Source organism: Globicephala melas, chromosome 8 (assembly GCF_963455315.2).
Source record: "Globicephala melas chromosome 8, mGloMel1.2, whole genome shotgun sequence".
Lineage (NCBI taxonomy): Eukaryota > Metazoa > Chordata > Mammalia > Artiodactyla > Delphinidae > Globicephala > Globicephala melas.
This window is the reverse complement of record NC_083321.1, coordinates 40,894,451-40,912,615: the sequence shown is the minus strand read 5'-3', so window position 1 is coordinate 40,912,615 and position 18,165 is coordinate 40,894,451. Positions and strand designations below refer to the sequence as shown.

General features: G+C 34.5%; 1 protein-coding gene across 3 annotated transcripts in view; it reads left to right on the top strand.

Moving 5' to 3' along the window:
* PDE3B (phosphodiesterase 3B) overlaps positions 1–18,165 on the top strand; it is a 177,025-nt gene that overhangs the window by 90,135 nt on the left and 68,725 nt on the right. For all 3 annotated transcript variants that reach the window (XM_060303477.1, XM_060303479.1, XM_030831481.2), the window contains exon 2: positions 17,185–17,235. In XM_060303477.1, the coding sequence (XP_060159460.1) occupies positions 17,185–17,235 (51 nt within the window). The remainder of the gene's footprint in view (positions 1–17,184; positions 17,236–18,165) is intronic.

The window sequence follows — 18,165 nt, the reverse complement described above, 5'->3', positions numbered from 1 at the left end:
GGTTCCTAACACCAGCACACCAGTGAAACTTGCATTCTTAGAAAAGCTATCACAGTAACTTATTTGTTGTTCACTTGCCTTTTGTTCATATGCATGCAGTTACAGTATGTGCTGGATGACCTTCTGAGTATTCTAACAGCTTTATTTTAAAAATCAAGTAGTGAAATAAATGCCAAACCAGCACTTTCTCTGAATGTTTAGTAATTTGTGTGAGGGTATTTGAAGGAGACTTTTCCAAAGTCTGCACAAATTTCATGTCAAGAAGATGATGTTTTTGTAAACATTTCAGCAGGTCACAGTTTTCTTAGGCTCACCTTGATAGTTGGCTTTTATTTACTCACTTATCCATTCAATATTTATTTATTTGAGTGCCTTCCATGAACCATGTACTTTGTTAGTCACTGGGGATAAATAAGGAAGGAACCTTGCCATCAAAAAGTCTAGGAGAAGACATGGAAATGTAAACAAATACCTGAATTTTAAAGTCAAAATAAAATTGAATGCTCTCAATGAGTTTTTTTTTAATGAAATCTCTTCAGTAATAATAGTATTTGATATTATTGAATCCTTGGATTCATAAACTGAGTCATTGTTTGGTTAAAGTCAACATATTATTCTCAGATGCCAATTCTGATTTCTTTAATAAAGCTGAAAATTGTTTAAGAATCCAATAGCTTTGATTTCCTTAGGTAAATGTTAAGCTAACCATCCATCCCCATTTTCTTCCAGAGAGAAGTATTGTTATTTTTATGCCTCTGTGTTTAAGTGATAGAGGTAATTTAATTGAAAACAGAATGGTGTAAGTTTAAGTATCCCTTTTAGGGGATCAGAGGGGAGCAAGAGCCACCCATCTGATCACAGCGACCATATTGCTTTTAAACTTTTTTTTTAGCATAATAAAATAAATAAGTTGATAAATATGAAAATGGTCTGTAAAATTGACTTAAATTTTTCTGCATATTCATTACTGTTTTCCATAGGAAGATAATAAATAACATTTTCTGCAATGTTCAATCAACTCGTGTTCAAATATTTTAGTAAGTAAAATGCACATAAAGCCTTAAAATCATTACTTTTCTTGGAAAACTCAAGCAGGCCCTGGAGATTTTAAAAGCTCCACTTAATTTTAGATGACTAAATGGTGTTTTGCTTTAGAGGTCAAAAAAGAAGAATTGTTATGAAAATAGTTTATTCCACACCAATAAAGTCTGATTGGCTTATTTATTTTTATTTTTGAACAAGATAGAGTAATTGTGGAAACTTGTGTTTTAGGAACTTCCTGTTTAGATTGTGTTAAATAACATACAAACAAAGACATGGACAAAGTAATACGAGTTGTGAGATAGGACTTGACTCAGTTAGACAGGCAAAAACTTCAAAATGCATTTTTAGCATTAGAGGGATAGTTCACTTTCCTTGGATTATTTGTTCCTTTTTGAGTTGCCTGGATATTTATGGAAATTCAGTTTTATTTTTTCCTTGGTAATTTGATCATTTAATTTGATAATCTAATTTTACTGGATAGTTTCCTTAACACTTCTAGTTTCAATGTTCACTATTCCTTAACTTTTTGTAAACAAGCACTTAAGTCACGAGAACTCATTATTATTAACATCAATAATACTAATAAATAATGTTAACATTTATTGAGACAGTTTGTAGAGTAGTACATAAGCTCTTCATGAGTATTATCTCACTTTATATAACCTCTGAGTTATTGTTACTGTTTTATAGATGGCATTATTTAAAAGAACTCTGCAGTTAGTCCTTTGGAAAACTGAACAATGTTCAGAATGTGAGCAGCCATACCCTTGATGTATCTTCTTTATACATATGGATTTTTGTTTCTGATAGTATTCCTGTTAAACTTGCTATTTCTAGACCTCCTCATCCTTAATTATGTCTGCTTAGACTTGAACTCTCTATATACCTTTTTTTTCATGTCTTTATTGGAGTATAATTGCTTTACAATGGTGTGTTAGTTTCTGCTGTATAACAAAGTTCTATATACCTTTCACTATGCACCCTCTCCCCTCCTTTACTGGCTCCCAAACCAGGACACTGCAGTCTTGGAAAGACAATCCCTGTAATATTCTACTATTATCTATTGTGTATTTTGAGCTCAAGGCTGAGATTGAAATTTTTCTGAATGAGAGAACCACCTTCAACCATTATTATTAAAAACTGAATGACTTTGGAAATTTGCTTATGCTACGGAGTTGGTAATATTTCTTAACGAATTCAACCTAAAATTACGAGGAATAACAATGCTTAAATGCAAAATTTATACTGTGGTAAAAGTGATTTTGATGACAGTGAGTGTTGTTTGGATCACAAGTAATGTCAATCTGCTTTACATGTTGTCAAAAGTTAAAAAAGGAAGTGGGATCTCCATTTCCATACAAATTTGCAGCAGCTATATTTCCTAGATCAAAGTACGGTTTTAGCAGTGGTATTCAGAACTCAATGTAAGTAAAGGATTTTCCATATTTCAAAATCCATTTAACTGCACAGTCAGGGAACTTCCAAGTAACCTTCCACTGGAATGCATTATCTGCAATGTAATGACATGCTAAAATGTAAATATCAGGAGAAGAATCTAATATAATTCTATAAATACCTTTCAAGTGGTGAATATGCACAATTAAAATCATATACTTGTGGGCTGGTACCAATATTTGCCAGTCCCTATCTGTATGAAAAGACATTTTCAGAGGTGAAATATATAAAATCTCATTACAGATGAGCATTACAGGTAAACATTGATGTTGAGGATAGGGAATACCAATTTTTGAGTCCCAATTAAATGAAATGCTCTCCTTCCAAACTAATTTTATTCTTCTCATGTGCAGATCTGCATTACAAAAACTTATACTCACTATTATTATATTTTGAATTTTTTCAATAAAAAACTATAGAAAAATATGTTTGTCTCATTATAGAAGTACCTACATAGTAGATTTGATTTTGCTTTTTGGCTTACAAAGTCTAAAATATTTACTGTCTGGCCCTTTAAATAAAAAGTACCGACACTGAGTTAAACAATTATTCGTTTGTTTTTAAGTGATCCCATGATTATCCAAACACAAAGAAATAAATCTCTATTGGTGAGCTTTCAACTATCAGTAGAGAAAATAATACTTGTATATGATTTCTGGAACAGATTTTAGATTACCCTTTAATCCAACTTCTTTATTTTGCAGTTAAGATTCCAAGGTTTAGTGGAAGCTAGTCATTGGTAGAATTGAAAATAACTAAGATATTCTGATTTTCTGTCTAGTGTACTTTATTTACATGCAAGTGTTTTTGCTGGGTGCTAAGGATATTAAAGAAGAAATACGAAAAACAGTGCCTAAATCATCAAGGGACGTTATAATCTAGTTAGGTAGTGTATCAGCCAGGGTCCCAGCAAGAAACAAATGACACACTAAAATGGAGTAACTGAGGATCATTTAGTAAAGGACTATTTATAAAAGTGTGAAGGGAGTTAGAGGAAATAACCCTTATTACCACCCAAGGCCTGAAGAGACAAGGGATATAACTGTAGGATCTGTAGACGAGGGTCCCCAACAGGAGCTGTAGCTTTTAGTGGAAGAATCCAGCCACTGCCAGCCTGTGCTGTTGAGGAAGGAGCTGATGATATCCCCACCTATAAATACCTCAGCCTCATTTTCCTCTTGCCCTCTCCTTTCCTGCTGGTGCCTCCTGTAGTCCCCCATCAAAAGCCAGATGACAAACAACCTTTTGATGCAGTCCAAAATGGTCTGCTTCCTAAGCAAACACTGCCATTTAAGAGAGTGGATCTGAAGGGACAAATGGAGAATATCCAGAATAGGGGGCAAGATTGTTCACACAGTAATGCATGGTAACATATTCTAAGTGTGAGCAATCTAGACAACATGTATTTTAGACAATAGCATATAAACACATGAAATATTTTATGAGCATTTTTGTAGTACTTTGTTTTTTATAAAGTACATTCTTAATTTTATCTTCACAACAAGTTTAAGATAGTGCCTTTTATATCCTGACATCTGGAACAAAAGTAGTTCAGCCCTTGGTTTTCTAATTTGGTAGCCCACTTCTTCCATTGCATAAAGTTGTTCTGTTCTCTAATAGAAGCAGATGTTTTTTTAAGTGGTTAAGAGCTCAACTTCAGCAGGAGACCAAATACTAAAAGCCAGGAAGGCAAATAATGTATTGTAATTATTTATCATTTGAAAATTCATTACTTTCACATTTTTGTAAACTGACCTTTGCTGGGAGATGAGAGTTACATAGTAGAGATTCTTAGCATAATAATGAATTCTGAATATTCCAGTATAATACTGTCATTAAAATTCTGGATTTTGTAGGTAGAAAAACCAGTTTGAGTTCTTGCTCTACCACTCACCTGCCATGTAAACTTGGTCGAGTTAGATAGTCTCTCTCAGCCATGATTAAATGTAAAAATAAGGACAACAGGTCATATAGTAAGCTCTCGATAAATATTAGCTCTTATTAGTAGTATTAATAGGCTACATAACCAAAACTTCAAACTTATATAATGTGACAAGTGATATTTTTAGGTGAATTCATTCTACAAGTATTTATTAAGCAACTAAGTGCTAGGTACGCACTTTGCTAGATGCTGGGATGCTCTTGTTCTCCTGGAGGCTAAAGGTGCATAATTTACATCTGATTTATATTAATAATTGGTGAATTAGTAAACTGCCTATACTGACATACATACTGCCAGCCTGAGAGTTTATTGAGCTGTCTTCATTAACCATCAGCATACCAAAAAAGAGTAGGTTAGTTTATTTTGTAATAGTTTCGTGGTCAAAAATTAGCACAGTTTTCCACTGTGCTAGACTCACTAATCTCAGCGAAATGCTAGGTTGGTGTGCATTTGTCCCCTAATGAGGGAGCAGCCATTAATTTGGGGTGGGGGGGGAAGACTACTGAGTTAAGAATAGAACTATTTTTAAAATTTTACTAATACATTGATCATTGACAGACCTTAATATCTGGTTTCCTTTTCTTTGCCAGTTGGAGTAACTACTGGTGACTATTACTTGTACAGCACTGTCAGAAGGTTTAATGTTTGGGAAAATAAATTGATAGCACACTGAAGAGTTAGTAGTTGCTCTCAGTTTTTAGAAAGGGTCTCTAGAAATTATTTGAAACTTGCTTTTGAACTGTCAGTTTCTTTATGATCCATGTTACATTATAATAATAATTCAAATTAAATAATTCCCAGATTTTTATTATTTTATTCTATTTTATACATGGAAAATTAGTGTTTAGTGGTCTCTTACATGGTAAAATTTTTATTAAAATGTAGTGTTAAATTTATCTCTATATTTTAAATTTATTAAAAAGTCATTTTGCTTATGCAAAGCATAAAACTTTTAGTACTTTTTTTTTTTTTGGCGGTATGCGAGCCTCTCACTGCTGTGGCCCCTCCCACCGCGGAGCACAGGGTCCAGACGGGCGCTCCGCTGCATGCGGTATCCTCCCAGACTGGGGCACGAACCCGTGTCACCTGCATCAGCAGGCGGACTCCCAACCACTGCGCCACCAGGGAAGCCCAGGTTTTAGTACATTTTGTTTCATTAGTTTAGGATACTGTGATGATCCTTGGGGAAATCTGATTTTTTTTTAATAGATCAGAGGTTCCATTTTTCATTTCCAGATCAAGTCAGTATGGGGCTAGTATCTTTGCTTAATTTTAATCTGTTACTATGACAAAACTTGTTTACTCAAATAAGTGTCAAACAGATACTGCCGGCAACTTGAATAATTTCTACCTAATAAAATTCCCAACTGAAAAATGGTGAATTTAATTTTAAGTGTAAAAAAATAGTTTTGTTAGTATACATTGATCTTAAGTTTCTTTCTTGGTTAATTAAAATCTACTTTGATGCTTTTATGATAATTTCCTTTAATACCTCTATCTGCTAAATTTAATATTCAGTTCTAAAATAAAATCAGGTAAGGTCCTAGTTAATGTATCTCTGTTAGGTATTTAAAATTTTACCCATGAAAAGTTATATAAATAAGTGGTAAGAAAATATTCTTAAATATACCTGTGCTACTTTCCTATATAGTCCTTTTTGTATGAAATGCCCTTTATGTTTCAGAGATGTAGCCATCTGACAGAATAAGAGTTCTTTGTGGTCCTGAATCTTTACCATATTGGCAGTGAGCTAGTTCATATAGAATAATCTAAGCTCTGGTTGTTACTTTCTAAATGAACGTGCAGTTGCTACCTTCAACAAGCTTTATTGTTTAAAGAATACCTCCATTGTAGCCTTCAAGTATTTCTTCTGTTTTAAGAGGTCAGCTACTTTTAACTGAGATTAAGAGATAGGAAGTAGAGAATAGGAACCAAGGAAAATAGGAAGGTTTAAGTCAGATGTAGAAAGTGGTAAGCAGATTTTTGTTGTTAAATTCCCCCGCATGGGTTTGGGTAGATAATCAGATGTGAGCTTGGTTGGTAGAATTATAAAATAAAAGGTAATCAGAAAAAGATGTTTTTATTTTCTTTGGGGGAGGCTTGCTCACTTAAAACCAAATAGTTCCTTTGTTTTACTTGACTGTCTGCCTACAGGTAGATTTTTTTTTTTAGTTGAGTGAGGTTAGAGGTAAAAAAGACAAAGGTAAAAAAGACAGAGGTAAAAAAGACAAAGAAAAAATCAATTACTCTGGACCTTGTTTTCTTTAGTATCTGTAAAATGAGAAGATTGGAATTAACTTCTAAATTCCCCTAAGCTCAAATATACTCTGAATATTTCTAACAGGAGAGTATCATGATAACATGGCTTTGAAGATGTATAAAGTAGATAAAATTGATTGGAGGCTGTTGAAAGTGATCAAGGCTTGATATGATAAAAATGTGAAAATATGGTGATAGAAAATCAGAAATATCTAGATCAAAATAGATTGATACGGGGAAGAAGAGGGATTTAAAAATGAGTCATTTATTCATTCAACAAATTATTTATAAAAACTGATCTCACAGGTTGAATGTAATGATATATATAAGCTCCCAAAAGAGTACCTAATGTAGTAAACACACTTTTGTTGCCTGTGGTTTGCTAGACTTGAAGTTGCCTCCCCCTTTTAACTAGGTTTTATTTTGTTTTAGTTGCAGTGAGGTAGGAATTTGAGGACACTAAAAGACTGAGACTGATTAAAGGTCACCATGTGTTCTCTTTCAAATGACCCAAGCAATATTTAGTTATTACCCACAGTGATTTCCACCCTCTGTCCAAATGGGTTGGACATGTTTGAAGATGGGAAACTTCCAGTCGGAATGGTCCTGGGCCCATACCTGGCTCTGATAGTTCTAGTGATCAAAGGAAGGGTAGAGTAGGCAGACCGCCGAGGGGTATCAAAGCCTGGAGCTGAGCCCTTGGAAGGAATCTCTAGATTTTCTCCTACAGCAGTATTCTAACCCACTTCAAGTACTCCTCTTGGGGCAGAGATCACAAATTGTTGATGAAATATACTCTCTGCCCATGGTGAAATACCATTAGGACTCTCCATTGTGTTATTTGGGAATACAAGGCTCGTGTCTATGTAAATGCATTAGAGAGTCATAAATATCAGAAGAGCCAAGGAGGAGGATTCCTAAACAAAGGGACTTCCAGCAGAGAATTTGCATGTTATTTTATTTCCCCTCCATACATATATGTAATTATTTTACCAGTAAGACTGGTGTCTTTGGTTGGTTCACCATTCTTAAGTCTAAACTATAATCTGTCTGTTCTCAGATAAATTATAAAGGGCAATCAGAGAAAACATATATGCTGTATTTGCTTTGTTAGGCAGAGGGTATGCCTGCCTAGGACCAGCTAGTCCCTTTGTTTTACTTGAATGTCTGTGCAATTTATGGAGCTTTTAGTTGTGTGAACCGTATAGAATTGATTGGGGTGGGGGCGTGGGGAAGCAACCCAGCTTCCTCTGTTTGAGCCTTAAGTAGGTGAGAAACAGTATAGTATAGTGTTTGAGAACCTGGACTCTGGCATCAGTCTGCCTGAGTTACTGTATGTATAGAAGGAGATGGCTTTAGATATGGTCATAAAACCACCATTTGAGGTTGATCTCAGGTCTCCCCTGAGAGAAGGCCATTGTGATCCAGTTTTCTTTCCAGATTGGAGTCAAGTTTGTAGCATATTCCTGTGCTTGAGGTGAGGAACCTTTTTTTCTCTTTTGGTCTTGTTCATAAATTGTGCCTAGAATTCTAGAACATTTATTAGGAAGGTCCTCATGCAATCCTGAATTGTTTACATATTTTAGCTTTTAAATATTTTTATCTTTTTTTTATCTTTTTTATTTTTATCTTTTTTTAATCTTTTTTATCATTTTTATCTTTTAAATATTAGCTATTATTAATTTAATCTTTTGCTTAAATTATACTGAAAATTATATTTTAACTTAAAAGGAAAACATTATTCACAGTAGGAGGAAAACAAGTTATAGGCTTACAATCCCATTTTTTTTCAGTTATTTTTGGCACATTCTCCCCAGAATATGTATCTCTTGGTGGGATTGTAGAGTCCATGTCTGGGATGGAGATAAAATTCTGCTTAACCATAGGCCAGTTGAGGCATGTGCCAACTCATATATCTGGAAGGACACAGGAGGTCTAGAAGAGAAGCAGGTAGGTAAAAACTTGAAAACATCTGGAGTGAATCAGAGATTAAGAATACTGGTGAAATAGAGGTGATTTCATAGTATATTTAGAAAATGGCTCTCTGTGCTTGAATTCCCTTAGCACAACTAATTAGACCACGGTGTATGGAACTGTTTTAAAAGGATTCTGAAAGGTTAAAAAAAAAAAAAAGGTGTTTTACTCAATTTCAGAACATCAAATGATAAAAACAAAAGTCTCATAAGATCAATAGGATATAGAGGTTTAAGTAGTTGGTACTTTTAGAGGTTAAATCTCTATCTTTTTCAAACAATCTATGACTTTTCATATTTTTCTCACTCAACCTATGTCTGTCCTCTGTCCCTTTAAATATTGTTGTTTCTGGTTTTGTACTCTTGAGAGAAAAAAACCCAAACTTACATGTACATTTCAAGTGCTACTTTATAAAATCTGAATTATCAGTACGGCTTTAGAAAAATCTTTGTTGGAATTGCCTGGCATGTTCAAGGACCAGCAGATAAACTAGTAAAGCTAAGAGAGAATTGTAGGAGAAGAATTGGAAACAAAAAGTAAACATCACTCATGAGGAATTTTGCTGTAAATGGGGAGCAAAGAACTGGGATAGAGACTGAGTATAAGGAAGATCATGAGAAAGTATGTGTGTGTGAGAAGTGAGGAATTGTGGCATGTTTATAGTCTAAGGGGAATGACTTAGTAGAGAGAGAAAATGATGATGTAGCAGACAGGGAGAGAACTGCTTGTGAAATATCCTCAGGTAGGTACCAGCAGATTGGACCTAGTGCATTTATGGAAAAGTAAGCCATTGACTAGAGTTCAGGAAGTTCATCTGTAGTAACAGAATGAAATGCAGGAAATACGGGATTGGAGGGTAATTTGATGATTTGATGATCCTTTTTTATTTATCATTTTTGGAAAGAAAGGTCTCATTAAAAGCTTAAATAATTATCCTTCAAGCATAGTAGTAGAAAGGGAATAAAATTGTAGGGAGATAAATCTGAGTTCAAATTCTAGCTCTGCAGTTTCCTAGCTGACACTTGACAGAACTTGGTTAACAATGTCCCTGTATTATTTAGGAGTGCAAAAAAGAAATAGAATTCACTCCAAGGTGGTTCAAATAAAAAGATTTTAATGAAGAATCTACTTTGAGAGAATGAGCGGAGTTAAGATGATGGACAAGGGGTGGTTAGGCAACAAGAGACTAGTAACTATGGAAAGCTGTTACCTCACCTGAGGCTGATGGAACAAGGGTGGAAATGGTGTGTTCAGAGTCACAGCTGAAGTTGTGAAGGGAAGACCATCTGGTTAAGACCTGTAGTCATGGAGGCAGCAGAGAAGAAATAATCACCTCTCTCTCCTCCCAAACTCCGGTTTCCTGCTGTCATCTCCCAGCCTAAGTGGAAGCCAGCTGCATGGGAGCTCAGGAGATGCAGTGTAGGGCCCAGCCTCCCCAGGGTGGCAAGGAGGGCAAAGAAGGGATCTGGGAGGCAAATACAGAATAATTAGTATAATCGCTAAGCCTCAACTTGCCCATATATAAATGAGGTTACTTGCAAAATTGTTGTGATTTTACATGGCTGCCAAGCACCTGCCATATTGCTAGCACATAGTAGTGTTGATAGTAACAGTAGTAAATGGTAATAATTATAAGGTGGTGTAGAATAATGATTAAGAATCCTTAAAGTTTTGGAATGAGGCAGATCTGAATTTAATTTCTGTCTCTGCCACTTACTAATCATGTGACTCTGGGCAGGTTACTTCACCTTTTTAGTCTCTGTTGTGTCAATTGTAAAATGAGGAAATAAGGCTTACCACGAAGAATTCTAGTAAAGATTAAAGAAGACATTAGGTATTAGGCATCTAACATAGTGCTGGGGCATAGCTTACAGTCTACGTCACCACGGCTGTAATCATATATTTTGATTGATTAGTAAGAATAGTAAATGAGATTAGTTTCCAAGTAATACTAGTTTCCACCCCACCCCGCCCCTCACACACACCTTTTTTCCCCTGCTTGTCAGTTTTTCTGACTGGGGCCCTTATTTGTCAAGGTTACTATCTTAGAAAGTACAGTTTTAGTTTAGCTTTTTGGCAGTCCATTTATTTTATGTTTTTGGTTTATGTTCAATAAACACAGAGTTAAATGGGCCTAAGTTGGAAGGCATAGAAATAGAAAAAGTTGGAAATACTGAAATTCAGTCAATTTCATTAGCCTAGATTTATACATGAAGCTCAAGCAAAATGTCAACAAGAAACATGAGAATAAAGGATGCTGTAACGTTAATTCACAGCTGTACCATAATAGACAATCTTTCAAATTTCACATAAATATCACAGTTCTGTGAGCTTGACTTGAGGACACATATATATTTTTCTTTTTGTCTACATAGGGAACAATGAAATAAAACCTCATTGACGTAATTGAACCTGATAACATCTCCTGGTTGTGCTGCTGATGTTTCTCTGTGGTATTGGTGGTTTTGTAGAGCTCTGTAAAGCATGTTGGACTTATAAACATATTCAAAGAGAAACTTTTACCAGGATTCAACTTTATAACCACAAAGAAAAGCTGAATTTGTATAAAGGCACAGTCTTGGGTTTACTTTATCAAATCAACTAAAAGAATTTTTTAAATAGTATGCACCTCATATGTTACTTATGAGAAAATGCTGTTTTAAAAATTATTTTTGAACAGATAACTACAGTGTGTGAAATATGTACTAATTTCTGATATTGTATTTGAGTTTAGATGGAAACAGACAAATGTAATATTGGAAGCTCCTAAAAACAACAATTAGGGCTTCCCTGGTGGCACAGTGGTTGAGAGTCCGCCTGCCAATGCAGGGGACATGGGTTCGAGCCCTGGTCTGGGAAGAACCCACATGCCGCGGAGCGGCTGGGCCCGTGAGCCATGGCCTCTGAGCCTGCGCGTCCGGAGCCTGTGCTCCGCAACGGGAGAGGCCACAACAGTGAGAGGCCTACGTACCACAAACAAACAAACAAAAAACCCAGCAATTAAAATTTCATACTTTCATTAAATGATGTCTTATAGTATAATAGAACCATGTTTTGAGAACATACCATAGCCACTGAAACTTCCTTTTTTTACTGAAAATTTAGCAGTTGAATTATTTATTCTTATATTTAAATTATTTATAGGATCTACCTTGCTATTGAGATTGAAGTTTAGATGCCTAAGGTTTTGCTGACTTGGGAAGAGTTTATATACAGAGCATATACTGTCTACTTGGAAGTAAAATTTTAAGAGAGCTACATATTATATAGGAGGAAGGAATGCTTCTACCAATGTTTCTTAAACTTTTAATATCCATGCACCATCCACTGTGTATTCAGTATGTGTGGCAGGCGCCTACCAATATTAGATAAATGTATAAAAATGATTCATAATTTTTAAAAACTAAAATAAGTACATTATCAGTGAACATTGTTTGCAATATTAAAGGTATTTCTGTTTCAGCTCACTGATGAGTAAATAGGTTGTGTGTTGTAGATTCAGCACATATATCCAACCAGATTCTTTTCTTTTCTCTATTTCTCTTAAATTAGAAAAATTCAAGCAAAATTATAATTTACAGTGGAAAGTAGCAAGTAGTTGTTTTGGTTGTTGTTTCTGAATACTCAAATTCAACATGGACCCTCAAATCATAAAGAGATTTCTCACTGAAGATTACTTTTGAGGCTGTGTCAGTTGCTAAGTTAATGGTCATTGTCACGCTTTAAAACTTGAGAAATAGAAGTTCTTTGCATTTTATTGACTACTTCTATTTGCTATTTATAGTTTTTCTTTGCACTCCATTTTCCCACAGCACACTGAAAAGATGTACTTTCTGTGGCCAAAAATGGAGTGCATTTACACTTAATGCTATTCCTTTAACACTGAACTGTGCCCAGCATGTGTGTTTCAACTACCAGCTGTTTTCTGTGAATAAAGCAGTGGTAGATCTGCAGTTAAGGGATATTCTAATTGTTTAGCGAGGCTCTTCCTTGCTGTACAGATTCTCTCAGAACTGATTCCAGCACATGTTTTCAAGTCTCTATCATAGTTTACAAAATAATCATTAAATAGGAAAAAAAATCATATTTCGTAGTATGGGTTTTTCAATGATAAACACATAAAAAAGTCGGCTGCCATCTTTTGCTGTGTGTATCGCACATAAACCAAGAGCTGATTTGGATTCATCACATGAGTGCATTTACCTACCAGTAAAGTAAAGTATTTGCTGTGTACAAATATGACAGTAATTACTCTTTTACCTTATATGCCTTTTCAGTTCTGTGATGTCCCAAGGTGTCACATAGTAAATACATTTTGGAAATTTTTTGGTCCGTTCTCTCTTCCAGCATAATGTTTATCATCTGTGTGGCTAGTTTTACAAGTCTCTCAGCAACAGTTTATCTTTTTTAATACGCTTTTCCTATGAGGAGCACAGAATCTGAATGGTGCCTCTAGTTTATGTCACTTCTGTTTTAGGAACAAAAATCTTCAGTTTCATATAAGAAAGCATAATGTGATTGTTCTAGAAAAGTTCTACTGGTTTACTAAAAAGTCTTCACATTTTGTTTGAGTGTCATAAAAGTTTCAAAGTGGACAACATTCAGAAGAATATAAGGTGAATGAATTGCGAGTCTAAAAAAAAGTCCAGTTTTTAGATGGTCACTGTTGTATGACTTAGTAATTTTTTTTTATGGGTTTGTGTGGTATCATCACACCCACAGATTTGTAGTCAGATTGCATTAGAGTCTTGCTCTTGATTCAGGCTTAGCATTCATTCTGAGTTTTGTTACTATTTTTATTAGTACCTTAAGCCTTAGGAAACCAATTTTGAGCTATTTATTTTTTGGACTGGAGACATAATGTAACAATGCAAAAAATGCAAATTCAATAGATATAAACAATAATATTCAAATGACACGAAAATACTTTACCTAGGATGATTTGTAGTCAGGCAGAATAATGCAGGCCTTAGGGCACCTGCCTCGGTTTTCAATATGTATGGTTGGGAATTCCCTGGTGGTCCGGTGGTTAGGACTCTGCGCTTCCAGTGCAGGGAGCATGGGTTCGATCCCTGGTCAGGGAACTAAGATGCAACAAGCCGCTTGGCCAAAAGTTTTTTAAAAAATAAAAGATAAAAACAAAATATAATTGTTAAGATGATATTTCTGTGGAAATCAGAATTAATCTTGCAGTTCACAATGTTGAAATATATGTAAACTAAATTGGTTCTCCCCCCCGCCCCAAATATTCCAGACTGCTGAGGAACTAGTGATTCACAGATTTGATTAATAATGGCTAATACTCTATTACTGTTTCTTAGTTTAAAATTTTATCTATGTGCTAATATTATAGAGGTATTGAGCAATATTTTCATTAAGGATTTTGCTCCTTCGGAAATCGTGCACTCTATCTACCCTTTATCATTAGTTCTACTGTCCGGGATCATTCCTATCAAGTAGAAACAAGCTCTAGAACCTACCATTTTAACAACAAAAGTATTATTCCCACATTCTTTTCTGGCTATTGCTCCATTTCATTCTTGCCATGTATAGCACAATTCCTCAAGAGTTTACTCTAGTCACTGCCTCTACTTCTTTACCAGTTTAGACACTAAGGACAAAAAACACTATCGACCCACCATTATCTTTGAACATTACCACTAACTTTGAAGTTCCCTGTATGGCACTCCCAGATCCAGTTTTCTTCTCCCCTAGAGATAACCATCCAGAATTTCTTCATAGTTTCCTGTATGTTTATATTTCTAAAAAGTATATTTCAATGAATATTTTATTTTATATTGCATGTAATTATACTGTATGTATCGTCTTGTGACTTTTCTCATTCAACATTATGTTTTTAAGATTCATTCATATAGGTTGTAGCTATCCTTCATTCATTTTCACTATTGTATTCCACTGCATGAATGTACCAAAATTTCCCCATTCTGTTATTGATGGACATTTGGGTCGTTTTTAGTTTTCTTGCTGCCCCAAACAGTGCAGCTCTATGCATCCATGTTCTTGTCTCCTGGCATCAAACTATATAGAAAAGGATCAAGCTTTGGGGTTTTTGCCCCAATCTGCTTTTGTAAAATATACTAAAATCAACTCAACAATATCAAATTGATATAAAAATTTCTAAACATTTACTCTTCATTTCTGTACTTTCTTATTGTGGACCACACCTTGAATAACACTGCTGTAAGATGTACCTAGCTGCAGCTGTATGATTCCTGGATTATACATCTTCTATTACTTATGCAGAAAATTTTGTTTTCTCAAAATCGCTAATATTCTAGTTGTCCAATTTATACAGAAGGCAGTCTACCAGCGATTTGTGGCTTTCACTGTATCTCTTTTCAGTTCCTAATATGCAGGGGATTTCAGACTAAGACCTGCTGCCTTTTGGCAAATGTATTTTTGATCGCAGAGAAAGTGACTATAAATAAGGTTGATCTACTGCTTAAGAGTTTATTCAAAGCCAGAATAGCAAGTGGGAGGCAAGGAAGACTCAGTGTTAAGAAACCCTCCTAATGAAAGTACGCTGGAGTTAGCAAGAAATCAAATTCTACTCAGACTAATGATTAGGAGAAATGAGGTGTAGGTGTGTCACCGTTTGATGGTATCATTTGTAGAAGAAATGTGGAGGTATGGATTGGATGATAGTATGTTAGGCAAGTATGCAGACTCAGACGCAAATCTCATAGGTAATCTTTAGTGATCCATCCTGAGGTTCTGTTTTCACTCCTGTTTATTCTGTACTTTTTAAAGTGAACTTAAGAAAACATCAGATTTACAGATGTCATGATGATGGGAAGAATGGTGAATAGGCTAGTCGACATTCCACTCTCCAAAGAAACTTGGACAGGCTGAAATCAGGACTGAAGTAAAGTACTGCAGTTGGGACTAAAAAGCCAGTTGTGTAAGAATAGCATGCAGAAAATGGAGCGTGTATATCAAGTATAAAAGAAATTTAGGGATTTTAGGTTATTTTAATCTTAATGTGAATGTTCTTAGGAAGTTATTAATGTCTTAAACTGCATTGATTAATGTCTCTAGAATCTAGAGTTTATGCTGGTTAAATCAAAACCTGAAATAATTATATGAGGACCACACTTAGGGCCATATAAAATACTGCGTAAATTTGATGAGTCTACTAATATATATTATGTACTTTGCATGTAGCTGTACCATAGCCATTTTGCAGGTACTGGTCCATGAATTTTGTAAGTGGTCTGGATTTTCTTTGGGAAGAGATAGGTTTCTCTTTACTGGCAAGAGATGACCTTCTGCAAGGATGGTGATAATGACAATTGACAATTTTTAAAAGGGGTCAGCAAGCTATAGCCCACTGACCAAATCCTGCCAGGAACATGTTTTTGTATGGCCACTGAGCTAAGAATGTTTTTTTGTTTTGTTTTGTTTTGCATGTTAAAGGGTTGTAAAACAAAAACAAAAACCAAAGAATATGCCATGGAAGACCTTATGTGGCTTGCAGAGCCTAAAATATTTACTATTTGTACCTTTACAGAAAAAAAATCTGCCAACTCCTTATTTAAATATCCGACCAATGAAAGAGTAGATAACGTTTTATGATCTTTTGCAATCAGAATCCTTACGACCAAGGACAAGAAACAACACAAATATTTCAGTACATAGAAATTGTGATTGTGTTACAAATTAACTAGGCTTATGTTCGATACTAGGGTTCAAAGCCATGTAGAAAATCACAATTATAATCAATTATTTAGGCAAAAGGAGGAGACCTATTTATTACTTAAGTAAAACTTAAAAGAAATTTAGGATTAATGGTAGGTAGCAGTTACAGCTTGCCAAATTTAAGCTAATTTTATCTTCTAGAGCAGTGACTATGAGATGGAGAAGTAACCACACGGCCTGCTAGGAAGGGAAGGGCAGGAAAAAACTAGTCTGGTACTAAGAAGTTACCATTGAGAATCTATAAAGGAGAAAAACAGGAAAACTAATTATCTGTGAATCAAAAGGGTTGTGTGTAGCTTTTTATAAATCCATTCCTTTATGCTTAATCTAAACCAAGGGCAAGCTTTTTAGTGCTTTTGACAGAAGTGCCTTATTGGTAAGGAAATAGCACCACCTACTGTCACTGGTTTAAAATGACAAATTATGAGCCTTTGGAGAGGGTAGGGAGGGGGAAGAACGGTGATTTGTCATTTTTCTTGTATTTTTAGTGAATGGATGTGCTTCTGGATTGATATTTTCAGTTCTGTGGTAATAGATATTTTGAATCTATATTTTGAATATAGATTAGTTTAGTGACTTTATCCTGACTCTTTTGATTTCTCAATCACAGATTGTGTAATTAATAAAATATTCCATCTAGAGATATTTTTTATTCTAATCTTCCCAATTCCTCTCCCAAACTTTAAGGTATTTTAGGTATCTGTAATTGAAGATGCTCCATTTTGTCTTTACATATATTTATTTATTTATGATTTGTAACTAAGTGAACTCTTTTTTTTTTTTCCCCCCAGATGATTCTTTGGGATTGGGACTTAAAGCAGTGGTATAAACCTCACTATCAGGTAAATATAAGTGATGTCACTAATAATTAATATCTGTAATCAAATTTTTGACATAGAAATCTTCTGAATGTAACTTTAATTTATATGCCGTAAGATTTTTCTTTAGCTGAACTAAAATAACCAGAACTTCATTTAGGTAGTTTTTTTTAAATGTATTTTAATTGTAAGGGAAAAGAAAGTAAGAAACCAAACATATAAATAGTTATTTTTAAAATGTTGCTAATATAATCTGGGCTCATCTATATTAAATATGAGGCTCTTTTCCCCCAGTTCACTCCACCTAGAGTTACTGATAAATGTACAGAAAATTGCACAGCTCAAGGAATTTTCAAAAATTAAACATTCCATATAACTAGTACCCATAACAAGAAATAGAACATTACCAGCATCCCACAAGCCTCACTTGTGTGCCATTCTAGTCATTACCTATGTTTCCAAAGAAAATCCCTATCCAGACTTCTAGCAATTAGTTTTCTTTATTTATGAACTTTATATATATGGAATAATACAAAATGTACTTTTTAAAGATTTTTTGATAACTTTATGTTGTTATCAGTAGAATTAAAAATAGAAGTATAGGAGAAAAAAGGAAAATCATTCAAACATCAAGGAATAACTGTTAACTTTGTTAACTTTTGATATATATCTTTATAGATCTTTTCCTAGTTTTCCATTGTATTGAAACGTATGGTTTATATAATTCTAGTCTACAAAGATTGTAATATTATGTTTCATATGCTTTTGAAACCTGATGTTTTTCACACTAATAGATAAACATTAATAAAAATCAAATCTTTGTCATTTGTATTTACAGACATATTACTTCTATTGTCCCAACATAAAATTTTGCAAAATGAACACCCCTTTGAATGGTTGATTCTTATTTTTAAACTTTAAATGGAATAGCCACAACAGCCCATTAAGAAAAAA